The sequence below is a fragment of the Tachypleus tridentatus genome, chromosome 8 (assembly GCF_004210375.1).
Source record: "Tachypleus tridentatus isolate NWPU-2018 chromosome 8, ASM421037v1, whole genome shotgun sequence".
NCBI lineage: Eukaryota > Metazoa > Arthropoda > Merostomata > Xiphosura > Limulidae > Tachypleus > Tachypleus tridentatus.
Genome location: NC_134832.1, coordinates 31,015,634 through 31,033,830, shown reverse-complemented (window position 1 = coordinate 31,033,830; position 18,197 = coordinate 31,015,634). Strand labels below are relative to the sequence as shown.

The following is an 18,197-nucleotide window of genomic DNA, read 5'->3' as shown; positions in this document are numbered from 1 at the left end:
GTGTGCATAAATACTCAAGAACTATCTGTTTAGCCATCTCTAATTTGGAAGCAATAGGCAAGAGAGAAGTCAGCTAGCCAACACTATCCACCATCAACTCTTGGGCTACTATTTACCAATAAACAGTGGAATTGAAGAAAACATTATAAAACCCAAACATCCATAAGGGTGACCACATTAGGGTCCCTAACCAGCATGCCCATAATTCAAAAAACATTTATGAACCAATAAACAATGTAATACAACCTAGACATGTATATATATTAGCAGCAATAATAACAATAAAAATTAAAATCTTAATGTTCATTTCTGATCAAGCTTTTATTCCTAAACATAAGTAGGAGAAAACTTTTCAAATAATTCAAGCAGTTATTTTGCAATTGCATGTGATTTTTGCAATATATACTACTTCAATCATTACTATTTTGACTGGTTTGTTTTATACACCTGCTTCTTGACTTCATGTTATTGGATCATTTCTGGATTAGATCATATTGCAAGAGAAATGCTTAAGAAAGTCTTTAATTGACACACACATATTTTCCTATTTTCCAAAAAAATTAAAGTTCAACCACATATAATAACAGTTGCAACAAGAATAAAATACATACATAAAGAAAATGAGGTATAAAACCCAATTTAAATTATTACATTGTATGCAGATAAAACTCTTTTTACCACTCAATAAATATATATACATTGGTTGATATATCATAGAATGCACCAAAAAAGAAATCAAAGATACTTTACAATTACACAGAATCAGTAACTATGTCCAGATTATCTTAAAATTTTGGAAGGCCATCTACATGATAAAACTATACTTTTTGTGCAAAATTTTATTCTCCAAACAATTTATGTAAAAGTGAAAAGCATTACCAAAAGAAGAAGAAAAAAAATAATTACTGTGACATTGTTTCTGAAGACTTATGGCCAGGAAAAAGTAATCTAGATGTAACTAATAACCTTATAATTTGCAATTTAAATACCTTTACTCATAACATTCTTAAAAACCCACTACACAGGTTATAAACATAAAGGTGAACCTTAGGATGAAAACACAACAAATACACATATCATAAAACTATTTTTGTTTACTTAACTAATGTAAATTTGTCACCTGCAAATAACACTAAAAAAACTGTGTGAAATTAACAATTAGAAAAAAAATGCTTGTAAGCCGAAGTCTTTTTTTTTTTTAAGTTCAACTGGATAAAATGTATACAAATGAACACAAAACTATAACACCTTTAAAAGAAAGCTATTCAAATTGATATTATTAACAGTAACATAATACACTTAAAAAAAAGTACATTACAAGGGGTAAAAGAGCTGAACTATACAGAAGAGGTGTAAGGTGTCTCAAAGGTGGTTAAACTTCCTATTGGATTACACATACTGTATATAATTTTACTATACTATGTACATAAACAGTAAAATTTAGGGAAAGTTCTTATCTAACTTGCACTTGACGGTACATGAATAAACTCCCACATTTACCATGAGGAAGCAAAAGGCTTCATAAAGTTAAGAACAGCTGACAAGGATTATGAATGTGGGGAATTCAATTATGTTTTTTTTATGATACAGGAAGGACATATTTTGTAGTTAAGCCCCTGTTTACACTTTGTCCTTTACATTTTAACAAAGTAATAATACTAATGAAAAATATTGTGATGTTCAAAAAATAATTTGGTATTAAAAATTCTATACTTTGTAACTCATAACATCTTGTTCTCTAATACTTGAAAAATATGATAAATTCAAATTAAGACTCAAAGTCATTAATACGAAATTTCTTTTGTTGTTATGAGTTGATATTTCTAGAAATTTACTCAAGATACAGTAACATACCCTATAAAATATACCATAATTACCACTAGAGGTCAGCCTTTTACAATAAAGTCAACTTAAAAACAATCTTTTCAATACAAATTTTTCTTTTAATCACTTACGACACAACTGACATCTAAAATTACTTTTATAAACATACTAAATATTTATATAGTTTAGCCATTTGTGATAATTCAATCTTTCTTTCAATGTTCATTTCACACAACCTTTTCACACAAATATTTTAAGAACACTTCACTACCTTTTACAATTTCTATTTTTTGTGAAGAAATATTTGCATTAGGAAGTGCATACATTGCGCATAGTACTCTTTAAATTTAAGTTTAATGTTAGTGTCTTCTGTATAAATGTTCCTTCTGTAACCCTAAATATTTTACATACATGTGACTCAAACACACAAAATGTCATATAACTCTTTACAAGCAACCCATACAAAGTGCACATCTATATATATATATACATTTTTAAGTTAATAACAAAGGCATCACTGTGACGTTCATCACATCAGCAAGATAATAAATGAACTGCTTCATCAATAGGAACTATATTATCTCACATCAATGTGAGAATAATTCTTAGAATAATTGTCTCTAATAAGAGAAATTCCTGTAGTAGTTGTAAAGTTAGTTTTCTAATAGTTATTCCTGTTGGCAGATTTGTGAAGCTCAAAAGACTTGAATGTTGAACACATTAATTATACCATACACTACACAACTTGTAGAAGTACTTTAATGTCCACCACCTTATGGCTGGTACAAAGAACATACGAGTGAAAATAAGAGAATGCATAACAACATACTGACCACTCTATATCTACCACATCCAATTCTGACAAGGCCTTTCACCCAGTGGAGGCAGAAATGCTTTTCTTATTATCATATCATAAACAAGAACAAGTGGCAGCAATTGAGATCTACTTATATGTGTCGCTATTGATTTTAGAGAAATTCAACAAAATCAGGTGTGTGAGATGTTAAAGTCTGGTGAACCTTGGGTACAAGTAATATTAATTTCTACACTATTATAACAGTAACTGAATTGTAATAATATGATAGAAATATACATAAACACATAATAAATTAAAAGCACTGGGCATAATACTTCTGAATTCCACAAGAACTGATAAATTCGAAAAATGTACTGCAATACTGGACAAAATGAGGTACAAATGGCAGAGATTCTTCACAGAAAACTAGAGAAACTGCAAATAAGTATGTGTTACACTAAGAATTAAAAACATGTTGTGACAATACCTATGTATTAGATGAACTAACAAAGTTCCTAATTAAAAGCAGATTAAGTTGTGATACACGACACATTTTGTTTGGAGAAATGTCACTTGGAAAAATTCTGATGTTAGACAAAACACTACATAAAGAGCTTGTGTTTTAACGCCACTTTTCATTCAGCAATGATGGAGACGGATTCAACCCATGTGTGGAATTTGTTCTGCATTTCTTAGCAACACTGGAAGTCAGTGACCAATGGGCTATAACAAACCAAAATACTGCATATAAAGTAATATTATTTTTCATGCATCATATACAGAAACAAGCAAGATGCAAAGCCACTTGAACCACACCAAATATACATATCACATCAACATGATTTGTTTGTTTGTTTTTTGAATTTTGCACAAAGCTAATCGAGGGCTATCTGTGCTAGCCGTCTCTAATTTAGCAGTGTAAGACTAGAGGCAAGGCAGCTAGTCATCACCACCAACTCTTGGGCTACTCTTTTACCAACAAATAGTGGGATTGATCGTAACATTATAACGCCCCTACGGCAGAAAGGGCGAGCATGTTTGGCGCGACAGGGATGCGAACCCGCGACCCTCAGATTACGAGTCACACGCCTTAACACGCTTGGCCATGCTGGGCCCCAAACGAGTGGTAAAAGATTAAACTAATATATATATAAGTAATTAATTAACAGTTTTTTTATAAACACCATCAACTTTACAACTTCCTGCTTGAGGTTACCTTTGTTGGTGAAAATAAGTTTCTAATGTCAGCTCTATCTTCCAAAATGTTTTATTCTAATCCTTCTTATCATAATAAAACAATCAAGTTTTAAATAAAAAAAATATGTCTGATACATTCTAGCTCATGTTTTTTAAATAATGTGTTTTGTAATATCTAAAGAAATAATTTTCATAATGCTACTATTTTGAAAGAAATTCTACAATACCAGAAAAACAAAATTATTACAAAACATTATGCTTCACTTATGTATAACACACAAAAACCCATGTTGTCCAGAGAAGAAAGTACGTATGTGCAACTTTCAACATATAGGCCTATCATTTACATAAACATTACCAAAGATTTATCAATTTCACCACACCTCACAACTTGCGCAAGGAGATTTCATCAAATAGTCTATATTTTCACAGAGTAAAAAGTATACCCAACTGTTTTATCTCTTTAATGGTCTATTTCTGTACATAAACATTTATTTATTCAATAGTAACATCTTGTAGTTTAAACACATATTTGATAATTTTAAGGAACAGAGATTCAGGAATAAAAAATATTCACCTGTTTACATCTCTTACCCCAATATGCTCTACATTTACTATTATTACCTATTATATTCCATTCAGTTTTGAGCCATAATCTCATACAAAAAAGTTTATTTCTCTACATAAAAAGAAAATGCTAAATCTGTTTTGAAACTATTTATTAATGATTAGAAGTCTAGAATTTTTAATAAACCTATCAATTATTTATGTGGTGGCTAACCCAATGATGCAAGCATTTAAATGGCCTGTTGCAGATTCCATAAAGCAAAAGAAATTTTGTGTCTGTTGTGGAAGTGTCTAATGAAAATACAAAATATTTCACAATAGTATTATGTAATACAAAATATTTCACAATAGTATTATGTAATACAAAATATTTCACAATAGTATTATGTAATACAAAATATTTCACAATAGTATTATGTAATACAAAATATTTCACAATAGTATTATGTAATACAAAATATTTCACAATAGTATTATGTAATACAAAATATTTCCCAATATGTAATGCTTATGGAAAAGTGAAACACTTCATTACATAGCATAAATTATGCAGAGTTTGGATTTATATGAAATAGCAGTAATCAACTTATTAAACAGTTTACAATTTGAACATTACTATGTATAGCAAATATTCAATAAGGTTTCTGATTACCATGCATTTTCTTTAGAATGTCAAAGTACAAACAAAATGTGAAACTAATAAAAACAAATATTATGCATACTTTTCTTCAATGAACAATTAAAGATCCTTTATTTGTTATGAAATACACAAAACTAGCTATATACCTTTACACTAGATCTTATAAGATGTCAGAGAAATATTCACACTTTGTATATGATTTTGAAAACAACAAAATGATAGTTGTGATCTTTTTTTTTTCTTTTTGCAAATAACAATTGAAACATTTTGTCAAAAACATGAAGCCCAAATACGTACACACAAACACACACCTATATTCTTAAACAATGTACAATATGAAGTTTCAGTAATAATGAAGATTGGAGGAGTGATTTGTGGAATTTTATAATAGTCATACTTAACTAATTATTATTACATGAGACTTCAATAGTTGTAATAACTAAAAAAGATAATAAAATATATCATTATTAATTAGTTATTTATTTACATCACAATATTCACTTTAAGTAACTTATATTCCATGACACTAATTAATTATATTGACTTAACTGGACAGTTCTAACATGGATACTATAATAAATGCAATGTAAGTTATAATAGGACATTATAAATAAATCAGATTTTTAACAGACACACTGTTCTTAATTCCTAACTGATTATTATCAACCTATTCCTGCCTGACAGTATCATGTGACAAGATTGTTTACAGTATTTATAGCTACAGCTTTAAATATTAAAATCAAGAATGGTTAATTAAGTTATGTGCAAACAGATATAATGACTGAAGTGTTTATGTCCTAAATAACTTTTTTTTCAAGAATAATTTCATCACACATATAATAAAAAGTATTTAATATAATATTTCACATTTAAAGCATAAAAGTACAGTTTAGTAATTATTTACTTCAGTGTTCATGTTAGCGTATCTCAGAATGGCTGGTGTAGGTATAAACACTTTTATTGATAAGCAGAGAACAACATTTTGACCTTCCTAGGCTATCTTCAGGTTAACAAGGAGAGAGTTTGGAACAGTTGCAAACTCTTTGTTAACCTGAATGATTAACATTGTTCTCTTCTTTTCAATAAAAGTGTTAATACCTACACCAGCCATTCTGAGATACATTTTTATTTCAAGTGGGTTTCTCATCATCAAGAATGTTCGTGTTAGTACCAACTTTGAAAACATCAGATTTTCTTCTTTATCTATTTACTGTTGATCACACTCAGGTGTTCTTTTGCTTAGTACCAAACTATACAACACAATGAGCTGTTTGCACTCTGTCCACTGCAAGGTATCAAAGACTGGATATTAGCATTATATGTCCATAAATTTATCACTGACCTACCACAAAACAGTTCAGGTGTCATAAAATGTTATGTTTTTGCTTTTTATGTTTCTGAAGAGTATCAGGACGCCTGAAACCTTTACCACAAATATTACAAAGGAGATACGGAATATCTGTGTGTTTGAACCGACGATGTCTACTAAGTGCTGGTTGAAGAGTAAAACAGGTAAAACAGATTTCACACCGATATTTCTTTTCTGTAAAGATAAAATAATCAGTTATCAAAAACAATACTATTAACAGAACTAAAATTAACTTGCATTAAACCCTTAAATAGCATCAATATATTTTCAAAAGTATAAGAATAAAAAAAATTCATAATTATATAAATCACACTTTTAAACTGTTAATAAAATTGAAGTATATCAGCACTTATTTTATAATTTTAATATCTAAAATATTGTAATAAATGTTTATTTAAAAGAACTATGAGGAAATATTATCCAAATCATTACATTTTATGTAAAACAAGTGCTACATGGAGTGTTATATTGTGAGCTTGTCTTTATAAAAACACAAACCATAGTTCAGGAAATTTTTCCCTTAAATAATAATTTATAGACATTTAAGAAGACTGGGAAAAATTAAAACACGGGAAATGTAAATATAGAGTTTTGGTTTGTTTTAGAACAAACTCACATTAGGTTATCACCTATATATAAATAAAGCCATGGATTTTAGCACTGTTAAATCAGTGGACTTACCACTGTCCCACCAGGGGACTAAATCTGGAGCAACAAAGGAAAAGAAACATCATTAATACATCACAAACAAATAACATTTATCACATATGAATTAAAAGATGTTACATATATGATAGAAGTGTTCAACAAAGAAACATACATACATACACTTATTAAATCCAGCTTCACTTACTTTTCATTATTTATAAATCACTGTTTTTTTAACTATTTGTCATCATCTTATACTCTTCTAATCTCAACTATAAATTCTGAGATATTAATAAAACAAATACCCAGGTTGTTATAGACAGTGGATCAGAATGCCTATGAATAATCCACATTTACCTTAAAACACCTTGGTATTTATATGAAGTAAACACAGCCAGTCATACTTCAAGTCATACTAAATTTCCAGCTGTATAGCTGACATAAAACCAGATGCACAGAAAAGAAATGTACTTTTATTTGAAATTGGAACATATGTTTGAGCAAGTTGCTGAATTTCAGTGCAATGAGTTAATAACTATTAAAACATATGTGAGTGTTAAAGTCAAAAGCCTAGCAAATATTTTGTGGCTTTAGCACAGATCAAAGAGCACTTAGTCTCCTATATTTATTGAATGTAAGATACATGTATTAAGGCCCAAATGTTGAGAATTGTTTTGAAGAGTTAGGTACAAGCATGCTGTAAAAAAAATTTAAAAGCCTATTTTATTCTGGTAAATAAAATTTTAAAAGGTGTTGTGATACAGTGATACAATTGTACCAATAAATCATCCCATACAATATCATTTATGTATCTTCAAACATCTGGCAAGCTTTCAGTAAACACTGTAATCCTTTTGTACAGGATAAAATTAGAATTTCTAATTTTTGCTAAAAAATTAATACAGAGATATTTTTATATTACTTCTTTGGAAGCTGCCATTTCTTTGATCAAACTTGAGAATTTGAAAAACCACCAAAAAGTATGAAGTACATAAATAAGACAATGTTGGTAATATAGCTAATAAGTTAGAGACAAAACTGTCAAACTTTGTAATAAGCTGTTCCCAATTAACACCAGAATTCTAAGTAGCCTATAACAAATTTCATAATTACTTTGCCTAAGAAACAATGAATCAATAAATGTTATAAGTAATGTTTCATATACTAATCACATAACAATGAATTGGGTTATTTCAAAACATCAATAAAGTTTAAAAGAAATATTTGCTTTGTTTCAGAAGTCATTGTACTTGAATTATTACTGATACAGATATTCTTTGCAAATGTATGTTATTGGATTTTGCAAATATATATAACTCTCAGAGAAAAATACACAAGTTCTTTGCAAAAAAATTAACCAATTTAATAAATTAATATATACAGAGTACATCATACTGGTAAGTTATACCAGTTTAACAATTTTTCAAGCTTTTACAGTTGCTTCACATGCATTTATAACAAATCAGTGCTTTTATAGACAGTAATTAACCCTAAAGAACACAGGAACATAATTCATCTGTATCAACTAAGATATCAAAATCAGTTTATCACAAATCATTAAATATAATGACATAAAAACAATTAACCATTTCGGCACTGAATAAAAACTTTTAATGTTTGGCATGGCGCTGAAATATATGTTTGATACTTCAACTAATTACAGTATTAGTACTAAAAGCATGATATCTCAGCAATAACTCAACAAAAGTCCCTGAAATATACAGTGATTGTACCCAATACTATATATGTTAAATTCAATACATAAGAATAACAGGAATAAAGGAAGGTCGCCTGCCTCGCTGAGCCTTCAAGTCAACTGTGGTCGCTAACTGCACCGAAATGGTTAAAGAAACATTAGAAATTGTAATATTATAGCAAAAACAACTGCTAAAAAACATGCTGATCAATCTCAGTTTATTATGTAAATCAGTCATTTGTTAACGAGTTGTGTGATTTGAAACCAAATTACTGGTAATTCAACCTATACCACAGGTTGTTCACAAAAGTCTGGAACCATAATTAATTTGCAGCTTGGAAGTCACAGCTTGGTTGAATTACACCTTCTTAGGGTAAAGAATTAGCAGATATGGTGTCCATAAATGGGTCCCAAGATTTCTAGACTTGACTTCCATAGATATTTCTAAGGACTGCTCAAAGCATGTGTGTATAAAGAGATCAGGGATAGTAAACATCTGAAACAATGAATGTTGGATCACTAACAATGACTTGAATGTTTTTCAGTGTCAAAAGGAGAATGAAAGTACCATCTCCAAACATGCTTTGAATTACAAGGACAACACATGGAACACATTGTGTAAAATTTGTGGAGGTATATATGGTTTGACTTTTTGGACATCCTATATTCCAAAGCAGTCTCACACAATCAAGTCTTAGTATTGTACTGAAGTGAATCACACAGTTCACTGTATTACAAACTGTTCATGAGCAAAAGTCAGACCCTGGAAAAAAAACATTTACTATGTTTTGCTCCTATGGAAAAACAATCAAACAAATGGAAGCCAGTTATTCGTAACAAGGCATAAAACGTAGCACCAGCAATGGTGAATGACAAAAAAACATTCAGAGTATAATAATACATGAAGCAACATTATTTTTATTGGTGAGCCATGCTTTACCCTATAGCCAGGTAACAGACCGATACATTTCATATAGAATTCAATACTCAATTTGCCAACCTCTACATCCATGGTAAGTAACTTGCAGGATACAACTATGGCAATAAAATAATACAAATTATACCTGAAAAACCACATTTAAAATATAAAGATGACTTAAATCACAAGACTTTTTCTACTCACCATTCAGCTTGTTAGTTTCAAGTTTCGGACATTAGTGTATATTTACTAGTTCATTAAAAACATGGATAAGTGAGTTTTACGTAACATTAAAAAATGAACTCTTGTTTCTCAGGTGATACTAAAAGCAAACAGACACAAGAAACTGTTAAACAATTATAAAGAACAACAAACTAATGGCTCTGATGGATCAAGTATTTCATCAGTTTCTGTTTATACTGCTTCTACTGGTAAACTGAACATCAAACTAAAAACTAATGTGCATCAGTACCAGGAAAATTATTTACATTTACAAAGTATCCCTTTTGTTTTTGCTGATTTTAACCAATACAGTATGAAGCCAAATGAAGTTAAAAGGCATATGAAAACCAAATATTCTTAGCAACAGGGTGAAAAAACAATCAAGTTCTTCAAATGACAAATGAAACAACTGAAAGGGCAAAATATCTTGTTTGAAAAGCAGGTCACTGTTCCATAGGTCTTGAAAGCTTCTTTGGAAACATGTTATTTGACTAGGAAAAGCATGAAGCTACACAATGTAGGAGAGACATTAATTCTTCATATTCAAGTAAGTGTGATCATGCATGGAGAGAGGTAACTTGAGGTATGCACAAACATGTAATCTCTGTTAGCATAAGAATTCAGTTGAAAACATGTATCCAGAAAAGTCCAAATTTGCCATATAACTTGATGAAGCCACAAGTGTTGCATACTGGAATCAGCTTCAGGTATTTGAACAATATTGTTACCAGGAGGAAGTACATAAATAATTTTGTGTTGTCAAGCATTGGAAGGGAGAGAAGCAGCAGAAGCTATATTCTTCACTAGCTTTTCACTACAGTCTTTCCTGGATTTATTGTATTGGAATATGCATCACAAAATCAATGGTCGATATGGGACTTAGAGTCATTTGAGGTGGTGTAGATCTTAAACCAAAAATTGGTGTGTGTGTGGGGGGGGTGACCCCAAGAAAACTCACTTTCACTAACTGACAAATTGGCCTTAATTTCAGCCTAACGAGAGACATTCCTATTGTATTAAACAGGCTGACAAATTCTCTGAATCAGCAAGAAACTTATTAAATGAAGTGATTTTTGTTTTTCTAAGGCTTCAGTCCCACTGAGCATGTCAGGGACAGTCTTGTAAGAGGCATTACACTTTGGCCAGTGACCCCAGATATTAAAAATACCATTAAAACATTTCATTTGCAATAATTGTCCAGTATAATGCATCACCTTGTCAACACTGATTTTTTGCATGCAATATCACTGCTATGGTTTCCTTTTAATTCACACTGATCATATATCATATCGATGTAAAATATCATTACCTATAAATGTGCACATTTACCTCTACCGTATGGTCAAATACTTGCATTTCAAACCACACTACTAATCAGATAGTGAATTGGCATAAAAATAAACTGAAGAGAGTGAAATTTATTTCATAGCAGTGGAATTTTGACTGGTCATAACCATAACATTATCAATTTTGATGATCTCTTGTTTTTAAAAGTGTTCTTAAACTTGTAGCAAGATGCACACACACATTTACATCTTTCCATACTAACACTTAAAAAACAGTTCAACCTTACATTTTCTTCAATAATTTTTACAATGGTTTAAAACCACACAGATAACATGAAAACATTAAAGCACTTTTTAGTTCCAAAATTAGCTGTATTTAGAGAATTTACACTTATGAAAATATCTGATGATTCATGTTGTCTAAAAGCTAATAATAATGTTTATCATCCCAACCCTCTTATGAACTCTACTGTAAGTTTATATAACACAAACAAATTTCATAAAGATATTTAGGCCATCATCATCTTCCGATTTTCTTTCTCTTTCCATTTCACTTAGTTAATTTAAATTTGAATAAAATTTGTTTATTTATTAACAAATTATGTAAACTTATACATCAAGGAATTTCTCACAAAACATTCCAAGTGGTGATTATATAATTCAATATTACTATGAAAATAAGCACAACACATCTCACAAGTAAATTCTTTCCGAAATGGTTTTTTTTTACAGGAGTGTCGCTGATGTCGATAGAGGTGAGTTTTTCTTGTAATCACGATACCACACCAGCAACACTGAAAGTGTCCATTAGGTAATACTATAAACCTTTGTTCCTTTTTTCCTAGAATGTGAAAATAAAAATGTTGCAATAAAAAGTACGAGAGAAAATATGATGCATAAATAACTATAAATAATATATAAAGTAAAATGTACAATGAAACTTTGTTCCTGTTAACTCATAAGTAGCATGAGAACAAATAACTAAAAATTATGAAAGTTTCCAACAAGAAATAATTAAAAACACCACCACACCACCACCAAAAAAAACATTTTTGCACACTTTAGTTTATTTTATCATGCAAGTACACTGTATGCATGTGTTGAAAATCTGTAACAAAAATAATCTTTGAGTTAGTAATGAGACTTTAATGACCTAGTCATGAAAAAAGAAAAACACACAATAAAAAGACAATTGCAGCTTTTTTATTGATAAGCAATAGAACACAAAGAAAACATAAATACATCTTTTAATACTGCTTTTCAAATAACTAACTGACAGATTAATAATAATTACAGATTCTTACTATCCTGATAAGCAATTACAGAAAAAGGAAGTAAAACTAAGTGCTTCTTTACAGGTAACATTATGAAGGCTACACACATGTGTATTTATGTATATATCAATTCACACACATTTATGCAACTTTACCATCAAACAGAAATGTTTCTATACCTAAAGTATGAAATCTACATGTGATTCTTTGTATAATGGTTCTGATTTCTTCAACTACTGATGTAATACAACACAATGACCATCTGAAACAAATGGTCAACTAGCAGTTGCAGGCTCGATCAGGTCTGCAAAGGTACTAAATGTAGCCCATTTGTTTAATGATATTTTACTTTGGCTAAACTAAGAAAACAAAAAGAAAATAAAACCAAGCAAACTAGTCCAGCCCTGCAACAGTTCTGAGAACTTTCTTCAAATGACAATTCAGTTATTTGTTCAAAACAACATTACTAACTAAGGATATACAGCAAAGAGTAGAAGATACAATTTAAACAACTATTCTGAACATAGTCTACATGGTCATATACTTGTAGCCTTGGTAAAAAACTTGCCCATGTGCAAAAAGAAATTGGCCATCCTTGATCTAAAAAATAAATTTCTTTTTGAACCTATATATTCCCCAAACTTCAGTGTGGCATACCTCAGAATTTTGAAAAGTTCAATGTAATTTAATTATAAAATTACAAGTTCAAAATTTACAAAACATTCTTTTAAGAAATATTATGGATGACAAATGTCTGGGTTTATGAGACAGACAAGGATCTAGTCAATATGTCTGAGAAAAGCTTCAGTACACAGACTGATATGTTGTCCACCTAATGAATGGCAGAAGTAATCCAAAAGAAACTCAAACAAATCATCTTTTAAAACCTTTATGTGGAACCAAATATTTCCTGTTGTTACAAGCGTAGTACTTATCTGTCTATAAATATATATAACAATATCTCTTTGCTAACACTGCAAACTAATCATTCTATTATAACAGTGTTAATGACACTGAAAATTTAAATTATGGACACTGAGAATTAAATCATTAAATATATAAAAGTACCTAAAAACAATTGCAACAAGCAATGAAATACAAAGTTTTCTCTGTTAGGTGGAAAACCTACAGTTTCAATAGAACTAAATCCAGAATAGTTAAAAATATATTTATAACTTTTCCTACTCTTTAAAATCTTTTATATTTTCTTTACTTTTTCAAATATTAATAATTCACCAATATTAAGGTGGTTTCATCCAGAAACTTCTATCAATATTTGCCTTTGAATCACTGATTAGTGAAGACTATACATTAAAGAAGTCCTCATGAAACAGACTGGTTGATGATTTTTCAACTGCATATCATCTTGACAACAAGCACCACACGAGTCACACATAAAGTCTTTTCTAGCTGGTTTATTTTTACAGTAGTGACGCTGATGGCGATATAGGTGATTTTTTCTCGTAATCACAATGTTACACCATGAACACTGAAAATGGCCATTTGTTAGTACCACAAATCTTTTTTTCCTTCCTAAAATGAAAAATAACACAAAAATGACTAATACAGTCATAAGAAAAAACTGAACAAGTAACAAATGAATGCATCTTTGTCCAAATATTGACCTGCACAAGTTCTTTATACTACATAATTTTATAATGCATTCTTGCAACTTTTAAGCACAACTGGGATATTCAACCACAAGACTTAACAAGTTTCAGTTGTAACAAGTGTTTTAATGCTTGACATGAACCACAAAATTAGTTTTGAAAATGTAGTACCATGACTGAATGTGTTTAAAATTCACATAATTTGTGAGCAACAGAGTACAACAATGAAGGTTCCCTTTTTTTCTTTTAATTATTCCTTTAAAACTGATACTTCTTTTACAAGTGTAATAAAATTTTGCAAAGCTAAAAAATTTAAATGGAAAAATCATCTTTAAAACACTTCATACAATGTTTAGTTTACTTCTCAGAATCAGATATAATTACAAAAGATGCATTTCAAGGAAAGTTCAAGTGCTGGTACAGTAATCTGGTAATAAGCTATCCACATGACTCTATACTATGTTCTTTTAAATAAACTCATCTTCCTTTCAACAACAGAGTGATAAACAGAACATTTTTATTGATAAACAAATACAGTGTTGTGAAAACAAAGTTTGTTTCCCTTTACAGGAAGCTTAAAAGCTTGCATAACAAAATTATATTTCAATCCTTATAACAAAAGAACAACACTTTCATTTAATGAAAGATGTATTCTGAAACTATACCACAAAATTCACATGCAGTGCAATATTTTTTTGGGATACAATGCTGAAGTAACAGCGTAATACAAAGAATGTCTTGTAATAAGTTACTGTTTACCAGGCTAAGGAGCCACTTAACTTTACTGTGGTAATCGTCACAGTAGTTTAAGCTTTAGAGCATTAAAACATGAGGTCCTACCAGAAAAATCACATCAAATTTCAAAATGTGTTTCAAAAAAGTGCTGTTCTGTTACAGTTATACATCCTGTATTTTGTTAATATTTAAAAAAATAATTTAAGCTTTTAATACTGCATTTAAGAAAAGCAGCTCATGGTTAACAAAAAACCAAAAGCAAAAAATTATCAGTCGGGTCTTTAATTATAAACTTAGAAAATGTGCCATTTATATTAACAACAAAGCAAACATATTTTGATATGTACATGTAAAATGGAATATTCATCTATTTGATAAGATTGGTTTTCTCCCTCTTCTGCTCTTAGCAGGAGATACCCCATGCTGCAGAGACAAATGTCTTTTGAGATTATCTGATCGTTGGAATGGTTTGCCACACAAAGAACAGTTCAGAAACTGCACAGGGCCATGTTGAAACTTCATGTGTCGTTGTAAACCCGAAGAGAAGTTAAATCCAGCTGAACACAGCAGGCACATGTAGTTCTTTTCTATAAATAAGTATTGAATCATTCAATCGGCTCAGGAAACATTCAAAGTTACAGCAGGCAAAAAGAGTAGAATTTTGAAAATGATGGGTTGTTCATATTCTTAGAAACACAGAAGAGAATATTATAATAGTTACAGGAATTGCTGATGAATATAAGGCAGCACTTTGTCATAGTACATTCATTTCTTTGGTTAAAAGGAAGGAACTTAAATCATTACAGAAAAGTGTACCTATACAGTAACTTACAAACCTATTTTTGAAATATTAACTTTGTATGTGCATAAGTGTCGCTAAACAAATGTTCTTACTCATGTTAACACATATATATTAAGCATGAACTATGTTTGTATGTGTACACATGTTCTACTTGTTACAAAAAAAACAAGCAAAACCTATTAAATGTTTAACAACAAAAAATTTAAGTATTTAGGCCTCAAAATACAAAAATGGGTTATGTGTGTAAGAAATCCAAACAGCTTCCTTTATTCATAACAAATACAAAAACTTGGAAAAACAAACAAACCTGTTTTACTTGGGTTCACCAAGCCTAAGACTTTCACATCTTTTAACCACAGAAAATATTTCTTGGGAATAAACTTTTCATCACATTTAATAAGACCAAAATAATACTTTTAAAGTTTGCACTTTCAAAAGTGGTATTTGTTGATAACAATTATATCTTTGTATAATCTAACAGTGTTTTAAAATCACCTTCCTTCCAACTAACTTCATTATATTATTTTTCTGTACAACCACACCACCTACGCCATATATTTAATCCACTACATGTATAACATTATGGTCACAATGAGCAAATTCTTGAATCATATTTGAATATTTTTTCTCAAGGTATGAAGATAGTTTGCTTTGCTTTCCTTAGAGTAAAGCCACCTGAAGATATTTGTGTGCTCACCTTGGAGAATCAAACCACAAATTTCAGTACTGTAAATCCATAAACTCATCACTGTTCCATCAGGGAATGAAAAAAAAAAAAAAAGAGAGATAAAATGCAGTATACGCACACAAACACAAAGAAAAAAAACATGAACAATGAGTGCTTTTACCTACCAAGTGTGAGTTGTAGCATTTAGTGAATACATAACATACGATATACTCAGAGTATACTCTGTTATATGTGCACCATACACTATAACATATTATCTCCAACAGATTTTAGTGGCAGAAAATATAAAATATCTCAAAAGCTTTTGTTTTACAATGTTTTCTCAGTAAATGTCAGGATATGACTTTTCAGGTTATGTTTGCAACACGTTTAATCCCAGTAGCAGTAGGAAGTGGCTGGACTTAATAACAAAAAACAAACAAATAAAACATTCAATGTAGGTGCTAAAACCTAAATAGCAAATACACCCAGCACAGTAGTTTTGGAAACAGAATATCTCTCTTACAAGGATATTAACAAATTGCACAAATGTTTGATTAAAGAGGTGCTTATAGACACCATCATTAGAGTAATAAAGAACTATTTTCAAAAATTCTCAGCTTAAAAGAATCAACGAGCTCCAACAGCCACGTAAAAATATCTCCAACTTAAAGTTTGGTTATTTTATTTAAAAACTTTAAATACACAAGATTTTCTTTGTCTATTTATCTTTTCTTTTCAACTACTATTTAAGATACTTCCTCTCTACATGTGAGAACTGCTATACATGCATGCAATCAAGAGCAGTAATTAACTTTTTCAAATAGTATTCAATATTCTGAAAATAATTCTTCATTTCCAGGTATTTGAAGAAATTTCTCAGAAAAGATGCTTCTTTGGAAGAATTATGAAAGATCAGAAATTAAAATGAGTGATATTAACAATTATTATTACATGCACTTGAGCAAATAACTTACAGATGCTCAAATTTAACAATTATTGTTTTCTGTATTTTGTCATAAGACTGGAACTACAAGCAGGTTTCCTAAGTCCCTTTTCTACTCCACATCCAAAAGTAAGTTTTACACCATGTTAATAACAATTTTTGTAAACTGAACGAATGGTTAAAAAAATGGCTATGTTAACTGCATTAACAAGTTATTCTTTATGGTGTAAATGCAATACATATATATACTTACATATACATATATATAAAATGGTTCAAATTTATCTTTCCTTTTGTGAAATGTAATAATTAAATAAAAAAATACATCAATAAAAAACATTTGAGTTGGATTATCAACTGTTTAAATCTGCATGGTTTTAAACCATGCATCAAGCCTCTTCTTTCATAGTTGCCATTTTATTGGTTGGGGTGAGAAAAAAAATTCCCTGGCCGCTGCATTTGCTGAACATCATTCTACTAGACTTCTTTCTTGGTGGTATGTTTGTTAAGGTCATAGTCTCTCTCACACCTATAGCAAACATCATAATGCTAAAGAGCAGGGTAATGGATGCCAATACTACTTTAATTGTGAACACATGGCAATGAATGTGGACTGATATTAAATATTGGTCAGACATGCAAAGAGTCACTGATGATGCACACATAGAAGTCTACTAATGTGCCAATAAAAACTGTTTGAGTTGGGCTACAAGATGTTGAAAGAAGAAAAAGAATTTTTTCTGCTTTTACTTTTTTTTCCTTCCTTACTTTGGAGAGCAGTCACCTTCCCACAACTGTCTACAAACAATGAAGGATGAAATAGATGTGAGATGTTGTAATTTGAGCACCCACATTTTGCTTTACTAATTTCTATTTTTGATTATTTTAATAGTTACTTATTTGATTATTATTATTTATGAATTTCTTCATGTGAGATTGGTGAATAGAGGTTATGATTGAAAAATGGTGTATCCCCACCACAATGTAGGTCCAACTTCT

General features: G+C 30.1%; 1 protein-coding gene across 10 annotated transcripts in view; it reads right to left on the bottom strand.

Moving 5' to 3' along the window:
- Positions 1–18,197, bottom strand: part of LOC143222093 (uncharacterized) — a 60,561-nt gene that overhangs the window by 19,486 nt on the left and 22,878 nt on the right. For 9 of the 10 annotated variants that reach the window (XR_013012024.1, XR_013012022.1, XR_013012019.1 and 6 more), the window contains exons 3-4: positions 15,131–16,333; positions 6,371–13,971 (exon numbers count right to left, since the gene is read on the bottom strand). Coding sequence is in view for 2 of the 10 variants with exons in the window: in XM_076448029.1 (XP_076304144.1) it covers positions 6,371–6,392 (22 nt within the window). In the remaining 8 variants the exon portion in view is untranslated. The remainder of the gene's footprint in view (positions 1–6,370; positions 13,972–15,130; positions 16,334–18,197) is intronic. The other variant, XR_013012018.1, reaches the window with a different exon arrangement.